Here is a 21302-nt window from a genome sequence, read left to right on the forward strand (position 1 = left end):
ACTTTTCAGTTGTCATTGGAACTTGCTTACATTACAATATAACTTAATTGACTTTTGTGAACTTTGGGGCATAAAAATGATTGCTCTGAACCAGTTATCAGGCTATAGTTATAGCGTGTGCTAGAACACAGCTGTGTGAATGATGAAGAGATTAAGTTCTAGAACTTTGTGTGCAAATAATTTAATGATATGGAAAATGTTAACAATAATTAAAATTTCCCCAGTAAATTCCATTTTTATCATGGAATGAAGGCCATTAGGAGCTTAAAGAGCAAATGAATGAGATCGCATGAAAAATACTTGTACATTTTTTAGTGATTTAAAATTCCCAAAGGAAAGACTCAATTGCCAGTGTGGGATTTTAGTTTTCAAAGTCCAAAACCTAAGACAGATCTTGAGTTTTAAGACATTTTTCCTCCTTGTATATAAAACCACCAAACTGCAAAGTTCTATTGACGTAACAGTTGCTAGACTCCCTTAAATGGAAAACAATATAGACATATTTTATTCTAGAAAAAACTACAGAAGGTGTCTTTATTATCATGCTAGTTACTAAAGCAGACTTTATAAAAGGTCCCATCCTAGTCTATAAAGACACATCGTTTTCCCTACAAGGAAACAACCATCAAAAACATGGAACTTCCTCCCTTGAAACTGATAGTGAATAATTTAAAATCTTGCCCAATGCCACATCCTCAAAGAAGGACTATAATGAAGTTTGGGGAAATGTTAGGGCAGAGTCACAAAATATTTTGGAAGCCAATCATACAGCTGTCATATGTGAAGAGCCATGCCCCATATCACAGAAGCACAGGCTGGGAAGGCCAGGACCAGCCCTCTCATACAAACCCTTGTTTCCCAGGTGAGGGCTCTGAACCCAAAAGAGACCAAAGAGGTAAGCCCTGAGACTCCAGCTCTTTCCAGGATGCTACGGAAGGCCTAAGAAGTCCGAATGCAGCAACAGGCATGTTTCTGCTGCTCAAAGCACTTACTTCTGGCCCTACCTGAAATTCACAGGGAAATTTAGGCTGTGTGAGGTTTCTCATTTAATAATAGATCTGAAGGCTGGGAGGCGGGCGTGGGGTGGGGGTGGGGGGACTGGAGGAGAGACTCCTGCTAATTCTATTCCCCCTTGCCTAGGATTTGGGAAGCATCCCTACATGCATGTTGCAGGCTGGCCTGGCCACCAGCTCAGGCTCCCAAATCCTGTCCAGGCTGCAGTCTGAATTTTAAATTATTGATATATGTGTATTAACTACCTATTAGGTGCCATCTACTGAGATCATCTCAAAGAAGCACCAAAAAATGACCCCAGTTCTTAAAGAGGAGAAACATAAGTAGGTTATTTTTGTTTCTAGAATGTTCACTCCGGGCCTGGAGACAGCATAAACATTTCACATGTGCCCATACGACCACCTTTCAGAAGCACATGCTTACATCTAATCGAGAGAGTCAGGCACATCCACACTGAAACCCAAACAGAGCTGGAAGCCAGGGAAGAAGTGCCAGGGCAGGGAACCAGGTTCCCACCAGGGGTCATCAATACTGGCTGGGATCAGCAGGAGGCCTGTGAGGGAAGCGGGGGGTGGGGATGGGACATCACCACTGAGCTCATTTGCGGAAGACAGGAAAGACCAGGCGGAGGGGAAGCGGGAAGGCATTCCAGAAAAGGATGAGAAGTGGGATGTTCAGATGATGTTCAAGGGAGAGTGAGGGCGCTAACGGATGCTGGTGGAGAGGATCGAAGAGGAAATAATAGCGATGACTGAAGAAAACACTAGTTGAGGCCAGACTGTGGGCATCCAATGGTACATTGGTGAGGCTGGGCTTCATTCTGTCAGCAATGAAGGAGCCACCCTTTGTTCCCTGCCTTAGATATGCCCCAGCTCCACCTCATACTTTAGCTTCAGTCTCCAGTTGAAATGCTACCCACAGTCGTTCCACGGTGTGGGGCTAGCCTGGCTCCCCAACACTTGCTTTAGACACAGCAGTTTTAATTTGGAGCTTGAACAAACTACTCACTCAGGCATTAAGCCATAAGACAGTACCTAATCAATTCTTTCTTAGGAATGCCTGGCTATCCTGCTGATGGGCTGTGCCACCTCAGGCAGATGCTCAACCCTCCGGAATTTAGTGTATTCCTATTTTTATAGTGCACCATGAGCTGTCACTGCAGCTCGGGAGATGGGATGTGAGTTGGCTGGCTGATGAGGGCTTGGGAGCTCCAGCCTTCCAAACCACCTCCCAGTTACTCACAAGCCACGCCCCCAAATTCCCAGCTGGACAAGGTCAACGCCAACTTGCAGCCTTCATACGGGACCCATTTATCTCAGGAAGGGCAGAGGTTGACCCGTGTTCCGCACACAGCTCTCCCTGACCACCCAGAAACAGGGACACAGACGGCAGAGTGCAGCTCATCCCCGAGAGCCCTCATAACCCGGGGTGCTAGAAGACTGCGTTACAGAATGCAAATTGCACCCTGTAGGCATTCAATTGCCTGTGAATGTCAAACAGCCCAACGAAACAGAACAGAAAGGACCAATGGTGTAAATAAGAGGAAACCCAGGCTGGAGCAGATTAAAGTGTCCACAGACTTCACAAAGTTATGACTAAAACCTGGTGTTTGAGCCTCAGGGTCACCATCTTCTCATGATCATGGGGTAAATACTGGGATTGAAGCCAGATGCCCAGGTGTGGTTCCTGCCTCTTCCACATACCAGCAAGTTATTTAAAACTCTTGCAAATTTGAGTTTCTTGTATTGATAGATGGAAATAATAATCATACTGGCCTCACAGAGCTGTTGTAGGATTAGAGCAGGGTTTCTGAACCTCGGCACAATTGGTATTTGGGGACTGTCCTGTGCATTGCAGGATGCTGAGTGGCATCCCTGGTTTTTTAACCCACTAGATGCCAGTAGTCCCTCGTTCACTCAATTGTGACAACCCAAAAATGTCTCTGGACATCACCAAATGTCCCCACTAAAACAACTCTCAGCCTCATTTAAACCAGAGGACCACACCAAGCTGGCTTTATCCGAGAACTTTGTTTTGTGGTGTTTCCATCTCCTTCCTGCCACAGAGCCGATCAATCCATTGTTCTTGGGTCTCAAGCTCAAAGGATCTTAAAATTAAGATGCACTGATTTCTTTTCTTTTTTGTTTATACAATCTTGTTATGTTTATATTAACAACTTCACACAAAAGCCAGGCTCTTTTTTTCCTGAATAATGTGTCCATTTACATGGGAAAAGGATAAAGCACGTCTTAGATTGCTAGGTTTTAGTGACTTAATTTTGTTTCCTTGCAGCTTCAGTTTTTAAACTGTATCATGAAAGTGGCTGGAAAAAGCTCAAGATAAATTCTGATCACCAAAATTTTTGATGTATTGAAGAAGAAACAAAACAGTTTGTCACAACTGAAGCTCAGTAATATGGATGCTTACAGGAAAACGGCTCAACAAAGGTAGCCCATCCATATTGCACACCTACTGGGTGAACACAAAGTGATGCTGTGAGAGAAACATATGGTCCCTTCTCTCAGGAAGAAAACGATCTGCATCCTTGAAGACTGATCTTAACTGAATTGTGTTTTGTGTTTTTTTTAATTGCTTCTTCTCCCCAAATTCCCCCAGTTCATAGTTGTATATTTTAGTTGTGGGTCGTTCTAGTTGTGGCATGTGGGACGCCACCTCAACATGGCCCAATGAGCGTTGCCATGTCCGCGCCCGGGATCTGAACTGGTGAAACCCTGGGCTGCTGAAGCGGAGCGCAGGAACTTAACCAATCGGCCACGGAGCCGGCCCCTGAATTGTGTTTTATGAGCATCACACACAGCCCTGTTGGATTGATTTGGACACGTTCAAAAGGATGATCTGACTCAAAAATGTCCAAAGCTTCTGAAACATATTCCTTTCTTGTAAGATTGGGGGAGTATTTTTAACCAAAATAATTGTTTGGTCCAATACTCCAGCACAAGTGAGTTAGCAGGCTGCCAGCTGCTGCTACCAGAATATAAGAGAGAGGTTCATAAATGTTCAAGGGACCGGAGACACAGTAACCAAGAGGGCTCTTGCGCACTGCAGGACAGAGAACCTAGTGTTGTCATCAAGAGCACCGTCCTGGGTGGACTTGAGCAGGAGACCAGATTGCTGTGTGCTTCGGTCTCTGGCACTGCAAAGTCGGTACAATAAGATGATAAGACATGTGAGGAATCAGTGAGCTAAAGCATTTTGAGCATGTAGAACAGTGCCTGGCATATAAGAAGCACACAATAAGTGCAGTTGTGGCTTCAATTACAGAACACCATTCCACAGGATTTCAAAAGATGTTATCCAAAGAAGAGTCTTATGGCCAAATGTCTGGAAACACTACTTTAAACAAAGTTAAACAGGCTTTTTTTTTTTCTCACTGCAGTACTTCTCAGAGCCTTTAAAATGCTGATATGCAACATGAAAATCAAGAGAGCGACCCAGTATGTACCATCTGGCACTTAGGACCCTTTCTGCAAAAGGCAATTCACAACTAGTGTTATATAAAACATTATATAAAACTGCTTCCCAGATTATCTTCTAAGCTTGACACGTAGTCTACTATAACTGGGATTGCTTATCAGAGTCTATAGAACTTTGATAGTAAAAGATGTAAATATCGCTGATTACCAGAACATGCTAAGAATCTGGGACTGCTTAATGTTAAATACAATGGCTCAAAATTCAGGATGCTGTCCATGTTGATTTTTTTTTTAATTTTGTTGTGGTAAGAACACTTAACATGAGATCAACTTGCTCAACAAATTTTTAAGTGAACAATACTTTCTTGTTGACCAGAGGTAGAATGCTGTAGAGCAGAGCTCTAGGGCTCATTCATCTTGCTTAACTGAAACTTCACGCCCGTTGATTAGCAGCTCCCCATTTTCCCCTCCCTCACTGTCCGTGCTGATTTGTACGTCACTTACCCTAGACCCCTTTTCAGGAAAACACCGGCAAGCAGAGCAATCTCTTCCTCCACAAGGACCAATAAACTTCTTTCCGCTCTGGAAGGTGAAAGCACCTGATTTAGTACATCGATATTCATCACTTTGCTGGGTACCTGATACGCATCATGACAGGCACTCTGGTTCACCTAACACATGAGAATTATACACAGTATACCTTTACCTCTGAATCTGTGAAAAGAAAAGACTAATATTGATATATAAAAAGGCAAAGAACTTACAATGTGGCTTGACAATAAAAAGGTGACTATGTGAGCCAAATAAAGGTTTGTGTGAAGTAGGATAAATTATGTGAGCTAGGATTTTTTTAAAAGCCTCCTTCTGAAGCTACTTTGCTTCAACCAGAAGCTTCTGCCATTTCTCTCTCTTGGTAAGACTTCATTTAGTAAGATGTGAACAATCTTAGAGCGTAAACAATATAGTTAGGAAACCCATTAAGTACACAATGGTGTCTAATTTAAATTATAAGCGTGGCTTTTTGTTCAGGAACCTCTTGCTTTACCTTCAAGATCAAGTCCTTTCTGGGTCAATGCTCCAGTCGCAGCCTTGGATTTCAGATTAAAATTGTTCTTCCTACGACTTTCTGATACTCCAGAATGGTTCCTCTAATGGGTCTCTCAATAGAAAGCTCCTGAACTTGAATAATTGGGGCCGTTTCCCCACTTTTGCCTAACTTTTCTTCAACACTCCGTTTAAAGAGTTACTCCACACTCACATATTTTCTTAACTTTAATGCTTCCTCCAAACACACACACACACACACACAAATGCGTGCGTACACACATGCCCCTTTGGGAAGAGTCAGCCCCTTGTTCTCACAAATCCTCATTATCCACATCTGGAGTCATAAGTCACTTCAATACAAAAATATAGTCCCCGAGTAACTGTTTCCATAAGTAGATCCCTTTACGACAACCACCCACCATGATGCACCTGCAGTGACAACGAGCACTGAGTGTTCATTCACAGACAGGGGCTGCCAGTTGGGAGGGACAGGTGGTAAAAGCAGCTCTAGGTGCTAGGAGCTGAGGGCGTGGATAGGAATATGAGAAAAGCATCAGGGATAAACTCTGCCTGGTTCATGGTCTTGACTCATCCAGACCTCACTGCAATGTGGAGGTAGTAACCACGCATTTCTATAATTCACAGATCTTTGCAACCTCAAGGCAATAAACTTAAACCTTTAGACCAATGTATAATGGGGAAACATAAAGCAGCTGAACCAATATTTATAGTTCTGATGGAAAACATATACAGAGAGAGAAAGAAAGAGATTCATACACACACCTATGTATGCGAATATAAATGAATATGTATATGCATATATGAATATACACACGTGTATACATATACATGTACACAAGAGGGAGAGGGGTCTATCCAGTATGTCTTTCTCTTCAATCACAAAATTTAGACCTTTTTTTCCTAGAAAAATAAGGTCAGACACAATCCAAAAGAAAATATCTTTACGTTAAGCATTAATAAAAAAAGATATCTTTATAAACAAAACTCTTATGGGTCATTGAAAGTATATAAGAATTTGAACCTTGACAAGAGCCAAGCAATTAGATAATTTAAGTTAAAAAATGTATTTGAAGTTTCTGAAACATACGCCTCTTGAGTTTTGAGTAACATTGTTATCTATGAATGTGGAAACATTAAGTTCAAAACCCTGATAAGGTAAAAAAAAAAAAAAAATTAAATGCCCAGGGCCAGGTCGGGACAGCATGAAAGCACTTAAAATAACTAGTCTGAACAGTTGGGTTCATTCGAGGTTAGGGCTCACCACTATGTGTTCAGTGAAATATCAAAATAACCAGAGAAAAAAGAAGGTTAGTTGATCAGATGGCTTGATAACAAAGGCAAGCTTATTATTTCATAGTATTTTTTTTCACTTAATTGTGTCAAGCATTACTGAGGTGTTTGTAGCAAAATTACCTCTCAGGGAAGAATCAATTTAAAATAGATTAGCAGATTCTAATAAAGAAACAAGAATAGTCACATAGAAAGCTTTGACTTGGACCAATAAAAGAAAAAAGCAAGGGGTCATCTCAGTCTCTACAAAGTTCTTCTATCTTAGACCTATCCCAATAAACACCACTTTAAAAGGGGGAGGCGGGGCCGGCCTGGTGGTGCAGCGGTTGGGTGTGCACATTCTGCTTTGACGGCCCGGGATTCGCAGGTTCCGATCCTGGGTACGGACATGGCACCTCTTGTCAATCCCTGCTGTGGCAGGAGTCCCACATATAAGGTAGAGGAAGATGGGCACGGATGTTGGCTCAGGGCCAGTCTTCCTCAACAAAAAGAGGAGGATTGGCAGCAGATGTTAACTCAGGGCTAACCTTCCTCAAAATAAAAGGGGGTGGGGGTAGGCATTTTTAGAGGAAGAAGCTTAAAAACAGATAGTAGAAACCCATTAAAAGAAGATAAAGACAATATCTCACATAAGCCAACATTCAAAGCATAAGCCATATTCATTGGGAATACACCAACATTCTCAAAAATCAATGTTCCTCTTCTTCAAAGGGAAAAAAGGAAAAGTCACTATCTGTTTCATCTCAGATATTTTTAAACAAATACTTGGTGCATGGAAAGTTCAAGAAAAGGAGTTACTAGTTTGTAGGTTAATAATCTGTTCTGAATTTGTACCTCTATTTTCTTTTTTTGAAAAACGTGTTTAGTCAGTCCTTATTGATCGGCAGTCATCTCCTTTCTTTCGTTACTGATCACTACCCTGCAACTAATCTTGTGCATTCATCTTTATGCGCAAATCAGTATAAATACGTACGACAAATTCCAAAAAGGGAAATTCCTGTGTCAACAACAGGTATGTTCATTTAAAATCCTGATGGATAATGCCAAATTGCCTTCCATTGATATTGCATCAATTTATATCTCTACCCTCACAACCCAACTACAGCAAAGCCACTCTGTGTGAAATCTCTAGAATCTCTGCATAACACAAGCTAGTAGGAGGGTGCATTGTAGAACAATCTTTGGTTTAGGAGTTATGATAGGTCCACTCATAAGGAACATAAGAAACAAAGGAAGTGAAATGTAGGACTCTGTAGACTTTTATAACAGGACAAAAAAGGAATATAATACAAAAATACACTTAGAAAAATCAAGTAAGAGAAATAGAAAAAATCCACACACACATATATTTCAGTGTGTTTCTGTTCATTCATTCAGGTCATGCTCTCAAATGCATGTGAACTAAGTTGAGCAAGTCTTACCATCCCTGCCTCACTCGGAAAAAACTGAGTCTTAGAGAGCTTCAGGGATGAATCAATGGCAGAGCCAAGAACCAAAGGCTTCTCATTCCTTGATGCGTGTGCTTTCTGCTTCTGACTGGTAGGAAAAGGAGAACGGAAGGCAACTTTCTATTTTGATTTGCTTTGAAAAGACCTATGGTAACTTGAATTACAGAAATTGGATTGGGTGGATCCAAGCTAGAGAGAGTGGACAGCTAGAGACGCGTTCACTAGACTGATTGAACCAGTCCAGCTGTCTCAAGATCAACCCGAGTTATAGGCGGCCCATAGCAAGACTTCCCAGAAATGCCTGAGGTTGGGTTCAATAACTTAGGTTCTTTAGTGAGGAAGCAGAAGGAAGAGGGCTTATTACAGAATGTTCTAGGTTTATCTTTCTCCAGAGTTAAAATGTTCAAATTTAGTCTTATACTTCTTGATTTAATCTTGAAATGGCCAAGCTGCTTCCTGTCTCTCTCTGAAAAAAGTTTTTAAGAAAGGGTTATGTTATAAAACAAAGGAATCCCCAATACCTAGGCAATTTGGTAAGTAATCTTGACTGTAAAATATAAAAGAAACCTTAGAGTTAATCTAGTCTAACAGTTCATTTTACAGATGAAAACACTGAGTCGCAGGGAGTAACTTGTTTAAAAGTATAATAAAAATAATACATTCAATAAAGTGAATTTTCAACATGCAATCAGAGCTAATTAATGTACTTACCCCATACACATGTTGTACAGAAAAGAGAATGAGTATAAGTGACCTAGGAAAAAACAAAAATGCAGATTAATTTAAACTGTTCATTTTCATGCAAAATAGAAAAGAAAAAGAACAAAGGAATTAATTTCAGAAAGCTTCTTTCTATTTTTAATAGGCTGCTGTCACCAGCTGATTGTCATCAGTGACAAGATAAATGTCCTCACTCTGGCTGACATCATTATCTTTCCTCTTTTTAACTCGTCGAGAAGTACTCACAGCCCGTGAGTGGAGTCCTCATTGTGCTGGGTACCGTGGGGACACTCACAAGGTGAGAGCTGGATATATAGATGGCTCGAAGAAGATGAGTCTCAGTAGGAAACGAGAGGAAGAGGGAAGGAAGTGGTTGTGTTCAGGGACAGTGCAAAGACCAGTGTGTGCTGGATGCCAGTAAGTGGAACCAACTGGAAGGAGGGAAAATGGGAGAAAACATAACTGGACTGGGGACATGGCTTGGAGGAGAAGGGAAATAATATGAAATAGCGAGGGAAGAGTTAAGTAGTTCAGGGTCTTATAAGCGAGGCAGAAATCCAACCAGGGTGATATTATTATAAAGAAATTTTAACAGGAGAGATGAAATCAAAATAGACGACTTTTAAGGACTGAATGTTTACACTCCCCTCCCACCCCAAAATTCAAATGTTGACATCCTAACCCCCGCGTGATATTATTAGGGGCCGGGGCCTTTGGGAGTTGATTAGGTCATGATGGTGGAGTGAGATTAGTGCCCTTATAAAAGGGACCACAGAGAGCGCTCCCATGCTCTTTCCACCCTGTGAAGACACATGGAGAAGTCGGCAGTCTGCAACCTGGAAAAGGGCTCTTACAAGAACAGACGGTGCTGGTACCCTGATCTCAGATGTCCAGCCTCCAGAACTGTGAGAAATAAATCTCTATTGCTTATAAGCCACTCAGTCTGTGGTATTCGTCACAGCAGCCCGATCTAAGACAACCACCAAACAGTCGCATATGTCTGACCAGAGCTTATATTTGTCAAAGAGCTTCCACATCCATCATCTCCTTTGATCCTTGAACCAGCTAGGATGGAGTTGGAGCTCCTGGTCACATAATCCCCATGGATGGGAGGAGAACTGGGCCATGATTTCTCTGCCATCCTTGTCTCCTTTGTTGTGCATAGAGCCTTCTCCTCTCAGAAACCTCACGTCCTAAGAGAGCCTGCTTTCTCCACCCTCTACCTTCCTCTTGTGCTGAGATACTGGCAAACACAACAGGAATCTACAGAGCCACGCCTCTGGGTGAGCCCCTGACTAGGAGGTGGGAGACGGGGGTGGGGGTCTAGCCCACACAGACTGGCTGCCACTCTGAGGTCCCCATTCTCCGTGACACTTCTATTGGAATTCATGACAATTGCAATAAATTTCAATTCAATTGAATTGAAAAAATTCAGTTCAATTCCAGGTTGGCATTACAGAGTAGTAACCAAGTAAATGAAGAGAATAAAAAGGTGAACGAGGTGTTGAACACTGGGAGTATACTATTTTAAACCAAGCTGAAGTATTTACAGCTACTATTTATTAAATAGGTCCTTATCACCTTGGACATTTGTAAATAAGGATAGGTTACATCTTTTAGTAGTTCTGGCCTCCACATATATAGTCTCATTGAAACTGTAGGCACGGTATGTTTTTCCACATTTTCCACAAGAGCAAATGTGCTCAAAATGTTGCAGACAGAATGGCACAGAGAGGTCTGGCTCAGATCAGATCTGAACCCCCATTATGCTCTTCTGGCTCCTCCTGCTGCTGGATATATTTTAAAACACGACAATTCTTTTTTTCTTTAAAGAAGCATTCAAAATTAAGATTACATTGCATTTTCCTCCATATGCACTTCAAATAAATATGACTTGATTGCATTTCTGAAATAAATACATTCTCCTTCCCACTACACATGCTTTCCTTTTGTTGTTGTTGTTGAGGAAGGTAGGCCCTGAGCAACCATCTGTTGCCAATCTTCTGCTTTTTGGTGAGGAAGACTGTCCCTGAGCTAACATCTGTGCCAATCTTCCTCTATTTTGTATGTGGGATGCCACCACAGCATGGCTCGATGAGTGATGTGTAGGTCCACACCAGGGATCTCGCAAACCCAGGCCACCAAAGTGTAGCACATGAACTTAACAGCTATGCCACCAGGCTGGCCCCCAACACTCTCCTTCATTGCCCATAAATACATGTTTATCAGCTCCAAAACTTTTCATATTTCTCACTATTTAACATTCCTTAACTCCCAATTTTTTTTAGTCACTTTTAACAATCTTATATTAATTTCCTATTGTTGCTGCAACACATTGCCACAAAATCAGTGGCTTAGAACAACATGTATTTACTATCTTATGGTTCTGGAAGTCGGAAGTCTGAAATGGGTCTCACTGGTGAGAATCAAGGCGTCAGCAGGGCTGTGTTCCTTCTGGAGGCTTCCAGATTCCAGAGGCTGTCTGAATTCCTTGGCTCATGGTTCCTTCTACCTTCAAAGCCAGCAACGGCAGGTCAAGTCTCTCTCTTGTTCATCCCTCTCACCTCTGCTTCCATCATCGCATCTCCTTCTTTGACTCCCGCTCTCCTGCCTCCCTCTTTCACTTCTAAGGACTCTTATGATTATACTGAGTCTACTTGGCTAATCCAGGACAATGTCCCCATCACCAGGTCAGCTGATTAGCAACCTTAATTTCATCTGCAACCATAATTCCCCCTTGCCACATAACAGAACATATTCACAGGCTCCAGGGGTCAGGATTTGGACATCTATAGGGGTCATTATCCTGACTACCACACTCATGAAGTGCACTGTTCTAACTCTACTAGTTATTGGGATCCTGCTGCTCTGGGCATCTAGCAAGGTTTCTGCTATTCAAACCTAGCAAGTAAGAGGGTAAGAATCTGCAGCCTTTAGATGTGCATCCTCCCATTGGATGGTTATGTGGATGCAATCCAGGGCGAGTAGCAAGGATTGGTGTTTAATACTAAAAATGAGTCACAAAATGGCTAGCATAATCCACAGATTTCTAAAACGATTTGGCTTTTTGACATATGAAGCATTTATATGTTTTATACCTATAGAACCAACATTTAGGAGAAATTATTGAATAAAAGCAAGTGATCACACTGAGGACACTCACCAGGGATCTATGGCCAAGGGCTTGGTCCACCTGAAAGAGCATCTTATAAATGCCATGTGCGCGGAGTATGTCACAGTCAAGTCTTGGTACTTAAAAAAAATTCTGCCAATCTTCTCGTTTCTTCCAGACAACACCCATTTGTAAATGAAGGTCTATGTCCTGGGTTTAAAGTCTGTAGATGTTAAATATAAACATATCTCTTAAAACACAGTATTCATTATAATGAAAATAATTACTTCATTATTCATAGCTAGTAATGGAAGTATTTTCAAAAGGGGAACTTCAACAGTTTTTTGACATTCTCTCTCCTTAGCGATGGTTAAACTGAACAATTATCAATTTTTATTCTTAGAAATAAAAATATTCTCAAATTCTTTATATGTCATAATATATTTTTTGGAAATAGAAAGAGATATATATATATAATGCTTGTATGAAAATTATTGCTTCATTTTGCTAAGTGAAATTTTCTTGGACTTAATCTTTTCCCTTGAAAATTCAAGTTAAAATTCACTCAAGTGCTTTTTTTGCTTTTTGAAACTAGGAAAAGAACTCCCAAATATACATTTTGCACACATACAGCAAATATATATAAAAATATTTTAATTTAAAATGGCGCAACTGCTATGGAAAAAATTTTGGCCGTTCGTCAAAAATTTAAACTTAGAATTACCATACGATCCAGCAATTCCATTTCTAGGTATATACCCAAGTGAAGTGACAACATATGTTCACACATAAACTTGTACATGAATATTCATAGCAGCATTATTCATAATAGCCAAAACGTGGAAACAACCCAAATGTCTATCCACTGATGAGTGGAGAAACAAAATGTGCTACATCTATACAATGGCTTTGACCATAAAAAGGAATGAAGTACTGATACATACTACAACATAGATGAACCTTGAAAACATGATGCTAAATGAAAGAAGTTAAATACTGTATGATTCCACGTATATGAAATGTCCAGAATAGGCAAATCCATAGAGACAAAAAATGATTAGTAATTGTCAGGGGCTGGAGGAAGGGAAAATTAGGAGGTACAGGGTTTCTTTTCGGGGTGACAGAAATGTTCTGGAATTAAGTAGTGGTGATGGTTGCACAACATTATGAATATACTAAAAACCATTGAATTAGAAACTTTAAAAGAGTTAAAATGGTGAATTTTATTTTGTGAACTTTATCTCAATAAAAAAAGAAAAATATTTTAACTCAAAGAACCCCATACTTTGATAAAAGACCTCTTTGGCTCAAAGAATTAAAATGTCTCATTTTGAAAACTCAGGCTTCTCCGAAGACTTGTACCTATAAGAATTGGGTAGAGAGAAGGAAACTGAGAGTATTGAATGTTACAAGTTATTTTTAAATTTCTGGACAAAATCTAGATAAACTAACTCAATGCTGTGTTTAGGGGAGACTAGTTTTCGAAGTAAGTGGTAGAACAGCATTCCATGATGCAGTTTCAAAATCAAGTAGAAAAAGAACCACTTTGAGTGCCCAGGTCTTTTCCCATCCCTAAGTCCAACATCTTAAGTACTTTTTTAATCGCATTCTAGAAGCAAATCTCAACAAAACAAATTATTGCTTTGGAAGGAATATACAAATTAGTTTGAATCACTCAAAATGTATTTCCTATTTTAAACAAATAGGAAATACAATCAAAAATTGAAGAAAACCAGAGATATGTGCATTTTAACCCCAAAATAGATACACGATGCAATTTATCTACACACATACTGCAATAAAGGGTGCACAAAGGGGGATTTTATTAAAACAATGTTGCTGTGGTCGCCTTTCAGAGAAAGATTGTCTCATCCTGGTTCATGCTCCTAACATCTAGGAGTTCCTCAGTACATTTTAATTGAATGGCTGGCAGGTGGATGGCTGGATGGCTGGATCAATCTGCAGGAATCTAAGTGGTCTCCCATTAGTCAATGGACTGCCCAATGTGAAAAGTCTTTGCTAGACTGAGAGTAGTCAATGCATGCTCATCACCATGCACTTAGTTACCATATAAGCTCTATGACAATAGAGATTTAGTCTTTTTTTATTCATGGATATATTCCCAGTGCCATAATAGTGCCTGAAATATATTAAGTGCTCAATATATGTCTGTTGGATGAATGGATTTATGGAAGATACTTTGGGATCTTTAGAATGTGAATCAAATATATTTCATAGGGGACCTAAGATGAAGCTAACTTTGAACATACATGAGGGAGTGGAGAAAGGGAGAATGAGGGAGACGGAGACAGGAATCATAATAGCCTGAGGGGAGTGAGGAGAAACTGACACTTATTGATTCTATGTAGCACTCTCTGCCCACATCAAGTCCCTTGTTTTCACCTCAGTTTAGTAAGGAAAGTATTCTTTCCATTGTACAAGAAAAACAAACTGGATCAGTTGAAGCCATTTGTGCAAAGTCACAAAGCTGATACATGGCAGAACTGGGGTTTTTTGACTCCAATATGTGTCCCTTCTCCCAAGTGACATCCCAGCTTAGCCGCCTTTGACCTTTTCTGCTCTCACACACACCCATAAGAATTTTGAAAAACCTATGCACACCCCCTATTCTTTTTTTTTTTTAAGTTAACATCTAAAAACTTTCATCTTCTCTTCAAATACTTGCCAAGAGTGTAATCTGGAACATTGTAGAAGGTGACTTATAAAATAAAACTGTTGCAGCACTATTTTAGATGCAGCCAATGGATCATAATGCCACTGCAATCTATTTTCACCATCAACAGCATAAAACATATGCACACAATTCTTAACAGGAATTTTACATTATTTTTTTTCTTGAATTCATATATCCATTCCACTCCCCTACATATACCTTAGTGCACTATAATTTTATACTTGAAAATCTTACATTGATTACCCTACCATACTTCTCTGCAACAAAAATGTATGTAAATTGAATATTTTTTGTTCCCTATGATCGCAGATCTCTAAGTCTTAAATTTTTTTCTCCTGGATTGGCTTATCATTATCAGGATCAGTGGTATATAATCCATCAAAACATAAATTTAAATCTTGATAAACAAATATTGAACACTAAAAGTGTAATTTTTTTGGAAATGTCCTTGGCAATGAAAGAATTGGGTTTTTTTTCTTTCTCAATAAGTTTGTTTAGCCCTACATTAATAATACTTCATACTAGAACGAGACAGGTTCAGCAACAATCTTATTTCCATCCTAATTTTTAAAGCTGTAAATCCTAATAAACCTTATTCACAGAGTTAAAAGTTGTGAATGGAAGGAATTTGTTATACACATGTCGCTCAACGCCTTGAACTTCTCTTGAATTGTATACCAAAAGCAATATAGAATTTATCATCAAAAATCATTTTGAATGATCTAGCAGCTGATAAGTCTTCCCCCAATTGTGATAAAAGCAAAAAGTTGGAAAACACCTGGCCCAGGGGATGTGCAACCCAGCAGGCAAAATGCTTTCTGCTCTCAACACCTGCATTTATACTCCCTTGTCTGGCCCCACAAACAGTTCTTACTCTCTGGGACAAAGCAGGTGGGGAACATTTGGGATGGATGGGGGCAGAGGGATGGGGCACAGGATGCCTTTTTTTCAAAAAGTAGGACAAAGACAGTTTCAAAAGGGGAGGTGAGAACATGGACCAATGGCCCATTTTCAGACAGAGCAATTGTAAGAAAAAATACAAAAAGCAGTTGAGAATCTGGAAATTGATTCCTTTAATTAATTTTCCAAGCTGCTTGCATAACTCTTAAGGATCCTTTTGTCTCCCAAGGGTACACGTACTTCAGTTTGAAGATGTCTGCTTTTGATGAGCTGCCAAACACAAAAAGCTGCCAGTTCACTGATTTACCTGGAGCGAGCCAGGTATGACAGAGCCTATGACTATGTGGAAGACTATGTGCTTCTCCCACGCCTCTGTCTGGCCCAAAAACAAGCCACAAAGGAGTCGCAGAGACGGTAGGACTGTTCTCCTACCCAAGATGCAGCTACCAGGTCACAACTAAGCAGAGCCCCTATCTCGCTATCAGCTGGACACCAGGAACATGGGTGTGCACAGTGCTCTACAGTTCACAAACACTGTCACATGTGAAATCTACAACAATCCACAAGGATTTTCTTTGTTGCGACTGCTTACGTTAAGAGCAGAAAAACTTTTGTCTCAACCAAGCTTCTGACTGCGCCAAACAAAAATACCCCATCACGCAGAACAGCATCCCTCTAACCTACCTTCTCACAAATAAATGGCTGTCATCACATGGGACTGGCCAAGGCAATGTGTTTCCGTGGAAGTTATCACTACTACTACAAAAAAAGCTTAAACGACCCAAAGTACTGTGCCACTAAAACATATGCAAACAACAGCTTAAGCAAAAGTTCTGTGCCTTTCAAAAGACATGCTTTATTTTGCCAAATGTTATCCTCAAGAAGATTACGATCTCTTCTCTGTAGACTGCTAAGATTATGTTCTCTATAGAGTGCTGCCTCAGAGCCCACTCAGGCTCCACCTTTAACCCAGCTAAGTGGGGATGTGGCCAGGTTTGCACCACCTGATCCTGTCTCCCTAGCCACTCAGAAAGGTTGGGAATAACCACTTGACCCAACCCAGAGCTTGGCTTAATGACATAGAACTCTGACTCCGAGCTGGAGGATGGTACAAAAAGATAATCTGGCTGAGTCCTCTTGGAGAGCTGAAATGAGGAAACTGAGGGAAGAAAGACAGATGAGGGAGGAAGGAAGCATCAGGAGATGCCCCGAGACACAGTCAGGCATCAGAAGGCTGGGGCAAGTCAAGGCGAAGTGCAAGCCCGAATTTAGAGGAAACAGATAAGCTGAGTAATGATAAAAAGCTGTTTTCAAGGGAGGAAAATGCAAAAAGAGACAGATGGTCCCATGGGAGGATGAAAGACTTATTCCTGAGAGCCGCCCCATTTCTGATGCTGTTTTATAGTCAATTTCCTTTACTTGAGCAAATTGACCTGTGCAGCTGAGTCTGATAGAAAGTACTGTCCTCACTGGCAGCTGGTCCCAAGACCCGACAACCCAATAGGAGCTCACTTGGAGCCCCACTGCAGAGGGAAGCTCAGCATAAGCACCCTGGGCCTTTGACATCCTCTTAACTCACCAACCTAAGTAAGGTCACAGGCTCTTTCTCAGCATGTATTTATTTCAGTAATTTCTAGCAAGTATATTCAGTATCTCCAGCTCCCTGAGATTATTTTTTTCTTCACTCCTTTACGAAAATTTCTGGACTTCAGTTCCTCTGGGATTCCTTATGAGTCTCGGCCCAATGTTTTCCAAATGCTAGGCCTGGGAACAAGATCTGAGATCTTCCGAGTCATTATCTCTACCATGGGGAATTTGTTTTCTCTGCAACCTAATCTTGAAAAGAAATACATCCTGCTGAGGTTCTCATCGATTGGGGGTTGGGGGGTGGGCAATGGCCAAGATTGGAGGACCCGATAAACAGGAGAGAGTATCAGAATCTTCCAGTCACAAAAAGGTACCAGAAGTATAATGCCCTTTCTTTCCCCAAACAACATTAAGTCTTTGAATTCTTTTGAACAATAATATTTTTAATTCTTTCAGTGAAATAATTTCCTATTAATTCAATGACTACATGTTCTTTCCTTTTGACCTTCTGACACTGAGCTATCTGAAGACTCTTTCCAAGGCGAAGTTTTTTCGATTGTCTGAACACCTATTTGTATATACCTTTCTCTCTTCGAAATAGAACTCCTGAAGACTCAGCTTTTATAAAGAAATAAGAAATGGGCTGAAAAGTTAGAAAAATGCTCCCAGAAAAAGAATGGCATGCCTTGTCCACCTCAGTAGCTGACATTTCCATTCGAGGCTTACGCTTTCCCTGTTAAGAGACCACCTGACCTTTCCCCGACATAAAAGCTGGTTACTTGGTTTTGCTCTTTCTAAAATCCCCTGTCTTAGGGTTGACTCTACCTGCAGACTTTCAAAGACTTCAGGTTAGTTTCAGCTTTTTAGCAAGAACAGTCAATCTCATCAAACATCACAAGGTTTTTAAAGCGGGTCATGGATCTGTGTGGTCCATGGACCACTGGAATGTGGCTGGAGCTTCATGTGCTCTGAAAAGCAACAGGGAAAAATTTGAGAACTACTCAAGTAAATTCTTGAGAATGACTGAGCTCCAACTAGACCAGAATGTTGCTGGATTATGGCCAAACCCGCCCCCACCTCTCTTTCTCTCCAGGTTCAACTAAATTGTTTGAGAGTGCTGCAGAGTCCTCAGTTGACCTTGGAGTTGAGTTTGCAAGTCCAAGGCCAACTGGACCATATCTCAGCTAACCCGCCATTCTGCCAATATATGCTTTCATTATTATTTTCCCCTTTGTGGTCCCCTCCCAATATCAACAGAAAATTTGCAACAATCATAATAATGTCACCAGTTGGGAAACACATGGAGGTGATATATGTCCTAAAAATACACAAGTGATTTTCAAAACCAGATGAGCCCTTTACCTCCCAGTTAAGAATGACATTCTTGACTCAGAATGTTGTATGTCTCTTGCCAAAAACACTAATCCCCCAGGTTTCTCTTGGTCTGTGATTTTCCCCTCTGGGCAGGGCTGGAGTGACTCTTATCTGAATTCTCTGGACCTTTCAGACCTCCAGGAATTGCCTTTAGGGTGAGCTCCAGCAGTAACACCCCATGATCCCACTAGGAAGGGCCCACCCCTGACCACACTGTGAGGCTGGCATTTGCCTTTGATGACTTTTTCCCTCCTCCATAGAGACAGGCTGTCCTCCATTCCTGGTGCATTGTGCTTTCATGGTTAGGGATGAAGGCAGGGCTCTAGAGTTAGAAAGACTTGTGTTCAGATCTTTGCCCACTTAGCAGTGTAACCCTGAGCAAATTCATATCCCCTCTGAGCTCTTTGACTTCTCAGTATGCAAAATTAATACCTGAGAGAATTACATGAGTCTAAATTAGTGCCTAGCACAGTGCCTGACATGCGGCTCAATAAATGTTTATTTCCTTCCTTCCTAATTTGTTGTAGAGGCAAAAAGAGTTTCCGATATTTTAGAGAAGGGCTAGAAAAATGGGAACTGGGGCAAGACTGGACAGATCTCAGGAAGGGGGCAAGACTTGATCCGGAAAGGAAGGAAGATCTGGGGAAATGAAAAATGAAAAGGAGGGATAAGCTATGGCAGTCCCTCCTAAAGAACCTTTTAAACATGAGGAGAGAGAAATTATTGAAAGGGATGACTCTTCCATTACTGTAGAAGGAGAAGGTATGTAGGTGGACAATTCTAGTGAGAATCAGAGTTAACACAGCCGACTCTGAGAGGACGCTAAGAAAAGGTGGGCATTTGGTTTTATCAACCAGAAAGCTGGTCCTTCTCCCGTCACCACTGCTGCTGCTGCTGCTGCTGCTGATGCTTATTCCCCTCCCGTTCCTCCTTTTTCTCCTCTTCCTCCTTCTTTTCCTTCCTCCTCCTCCTCTTCGTCTCCTCCTCCTCCCCCTCCCCCTCCCCCTCCTTCTTCCCCACCATAAGAAATTATAATGAGCAGCATTTTCAGAAGGCCACTGATATGCTAAGCACTGTAGTAAGGGTTTACAACAGATCTGCAATCTTCACAATAACCCTATGAGGTAAGCAATATGATTACGTCCTTTTACAAATAAGTCACACAGCTAGAAAGTAACATTTCTAGGATTCAAACTCCAAAGCTTTCCTTATTAAGCACTACACTACGCAACTTCAAAACTCATGAAAATTCATGGGTGAGTTTCAGGGAATTCATCTCTGGGAAGAACAACTTAAGCCTTCAATATAGTAGTAACAGGAAGCGTCAATTATAAACGCAACAGTGTGCTATGATACAAAGACATCATGTTTCCTGTGAATCTCGGAAAACTAGAGTTCTTACATGAAGGTCTTCTTTAATTTCAAATCTAGAAACTCCTATAGGACAGTTGGAGATCTTAAAGGCACCATCTCTAACAAGGATATGGAAAAGTCAAATGTTAAAGCATTTAAGGCTGCTATGTTGGCAAAAAGAAGAAAGAGATTTCACAAAAGTGTCCAAATGAACTTTAAGGTTAAACAGAAATACTGAGGGTCGGGGTGGGAGGTGCAATTGGTTCCAAGATAAGAGGAAAGCTCTGTCTTGGTCAGGAAGGAAAATTGTATTCATGTGCATCTTGGGTCTTTTCTAACGAGAGCTTACCACCTCCTTTTCCTTACGGCTGCATTCCATTCTTCTGCCCAGCCTCTATCTGCCTTGCTTCCAGCAGAAGTTGGTTCCTAGAGAATCAGAATCTTCCTAGCAGGTCTCTCCCTACAGGATAAGACCTGGCACTAGACTCCTCTAGGAATGGTTCTGCCACTCTGGAACCTAATAAAAGATTCAACGGCACCCCTCAAACCTGGGCTTTAGAGCTATGCCATCCCATGGTCTGCTACAGACCATAAAAATTCATTCAGTGTTTCATTGGTGACTTTACACATCAGTAATTAACTGAGCAAAGCCAAGAGAATGTGCTGTGTATTGGATGAGGATGTCATGTGGGCAGAGCCCAAGACAATTGACAGTTGGAAGTTTCACAAAACCATAAAGAATTCCATTATTAAAGTAAGATTGCTCCCCCATTCTAAAATTTGAATATAAGTCTGTTTTTAAACTTCTGAAATTAAAGATAGGAGGAGGTCTGTATTCAATTTTTACAAAAAAATATCAAGCATATGGGAACAAAATCAAATAATACATAGAATCTTGACTATATATGAAAATGACACAAGATTTATAAATTCAAATCCAATAAAAATGTAATAATATTTAAAATTTGAAGTGGTTTTCTGTTACCTAGCAGGGCATTAACTAAAAAAAAATTTTCTGGAATCATCTCCATATAGCTTTGATACAACATAAATAAACATCTATGATTATTATTCATTAAAGAAACATCTATCAGTCTCCCATTTTGTATCAAATCTCATGCTAGGAATGTGGATACAAGAATGAATTTGATTTACCTGAAGTAATTCAATTTTAAGTAAATTGAAAAATGTTAAAGATGGCTATTGTAATCACTAAAATAACCCCAAAAAATAACGCAGAGAGATATAGCTAGAAGCCAATAAAAAATTAAAGTGGAATACTAAAAAAAATTTTTGATTAACACAAA

The 21302-nt window shown here is 40.6% G+C and overlaps 1 protein-coding gene across 13 annotated transcripts in view; it reads right to left on the reverse strand.

Annotated features, from left to right (window-relative positions):
- The window catches only part of COL4A4 (collagen type IV alpha 4 chain), a 121685-nt gene that overhangs the window by 92629 nt on the left and 7754 nt on the right, over positions 1–21302 (reverse strand). For all 13 annotated transcript variants that reach the window (XR_011439520.1, XR_011439519.1, XR_011439521.1 and 10 more), the window contains exons 2-4: positions 12138–12309; positions 8966–9008; positions 4953–5030 (exon numbers count right to left, since the gene is read on the reverse strand). Coding sequence is in view for 4 of the 13 variants with exons in the window: in XM_070269349.1 (XP_070125450.1) it covers positions 4953–5030; positions 8966–9008; positions 12138–12193 (177 nt within the window). In the remaining 9 variants the exon portion in view is untranslated. The remainder of the gene's footprint in view (positions 1–4952; positions 5031–8965; positions 9009–12137; positions 12310–21302) is intronic.

The sequence above is a fragment of the Equus caballus genome, chromosome 6 (genome assembly GCF_041296265.1).
Source record: "Equus caballus isolate H_3958 breed thoroughbred chromosome 6, TB-T2T, whole genome shotgun sequence".
Classification (NCBI taxonomy): Eukaryota; Metazoa; Chordata; class Mammalia; order Perissodactyla; family Equidae; genus Equus; species Equus caballus.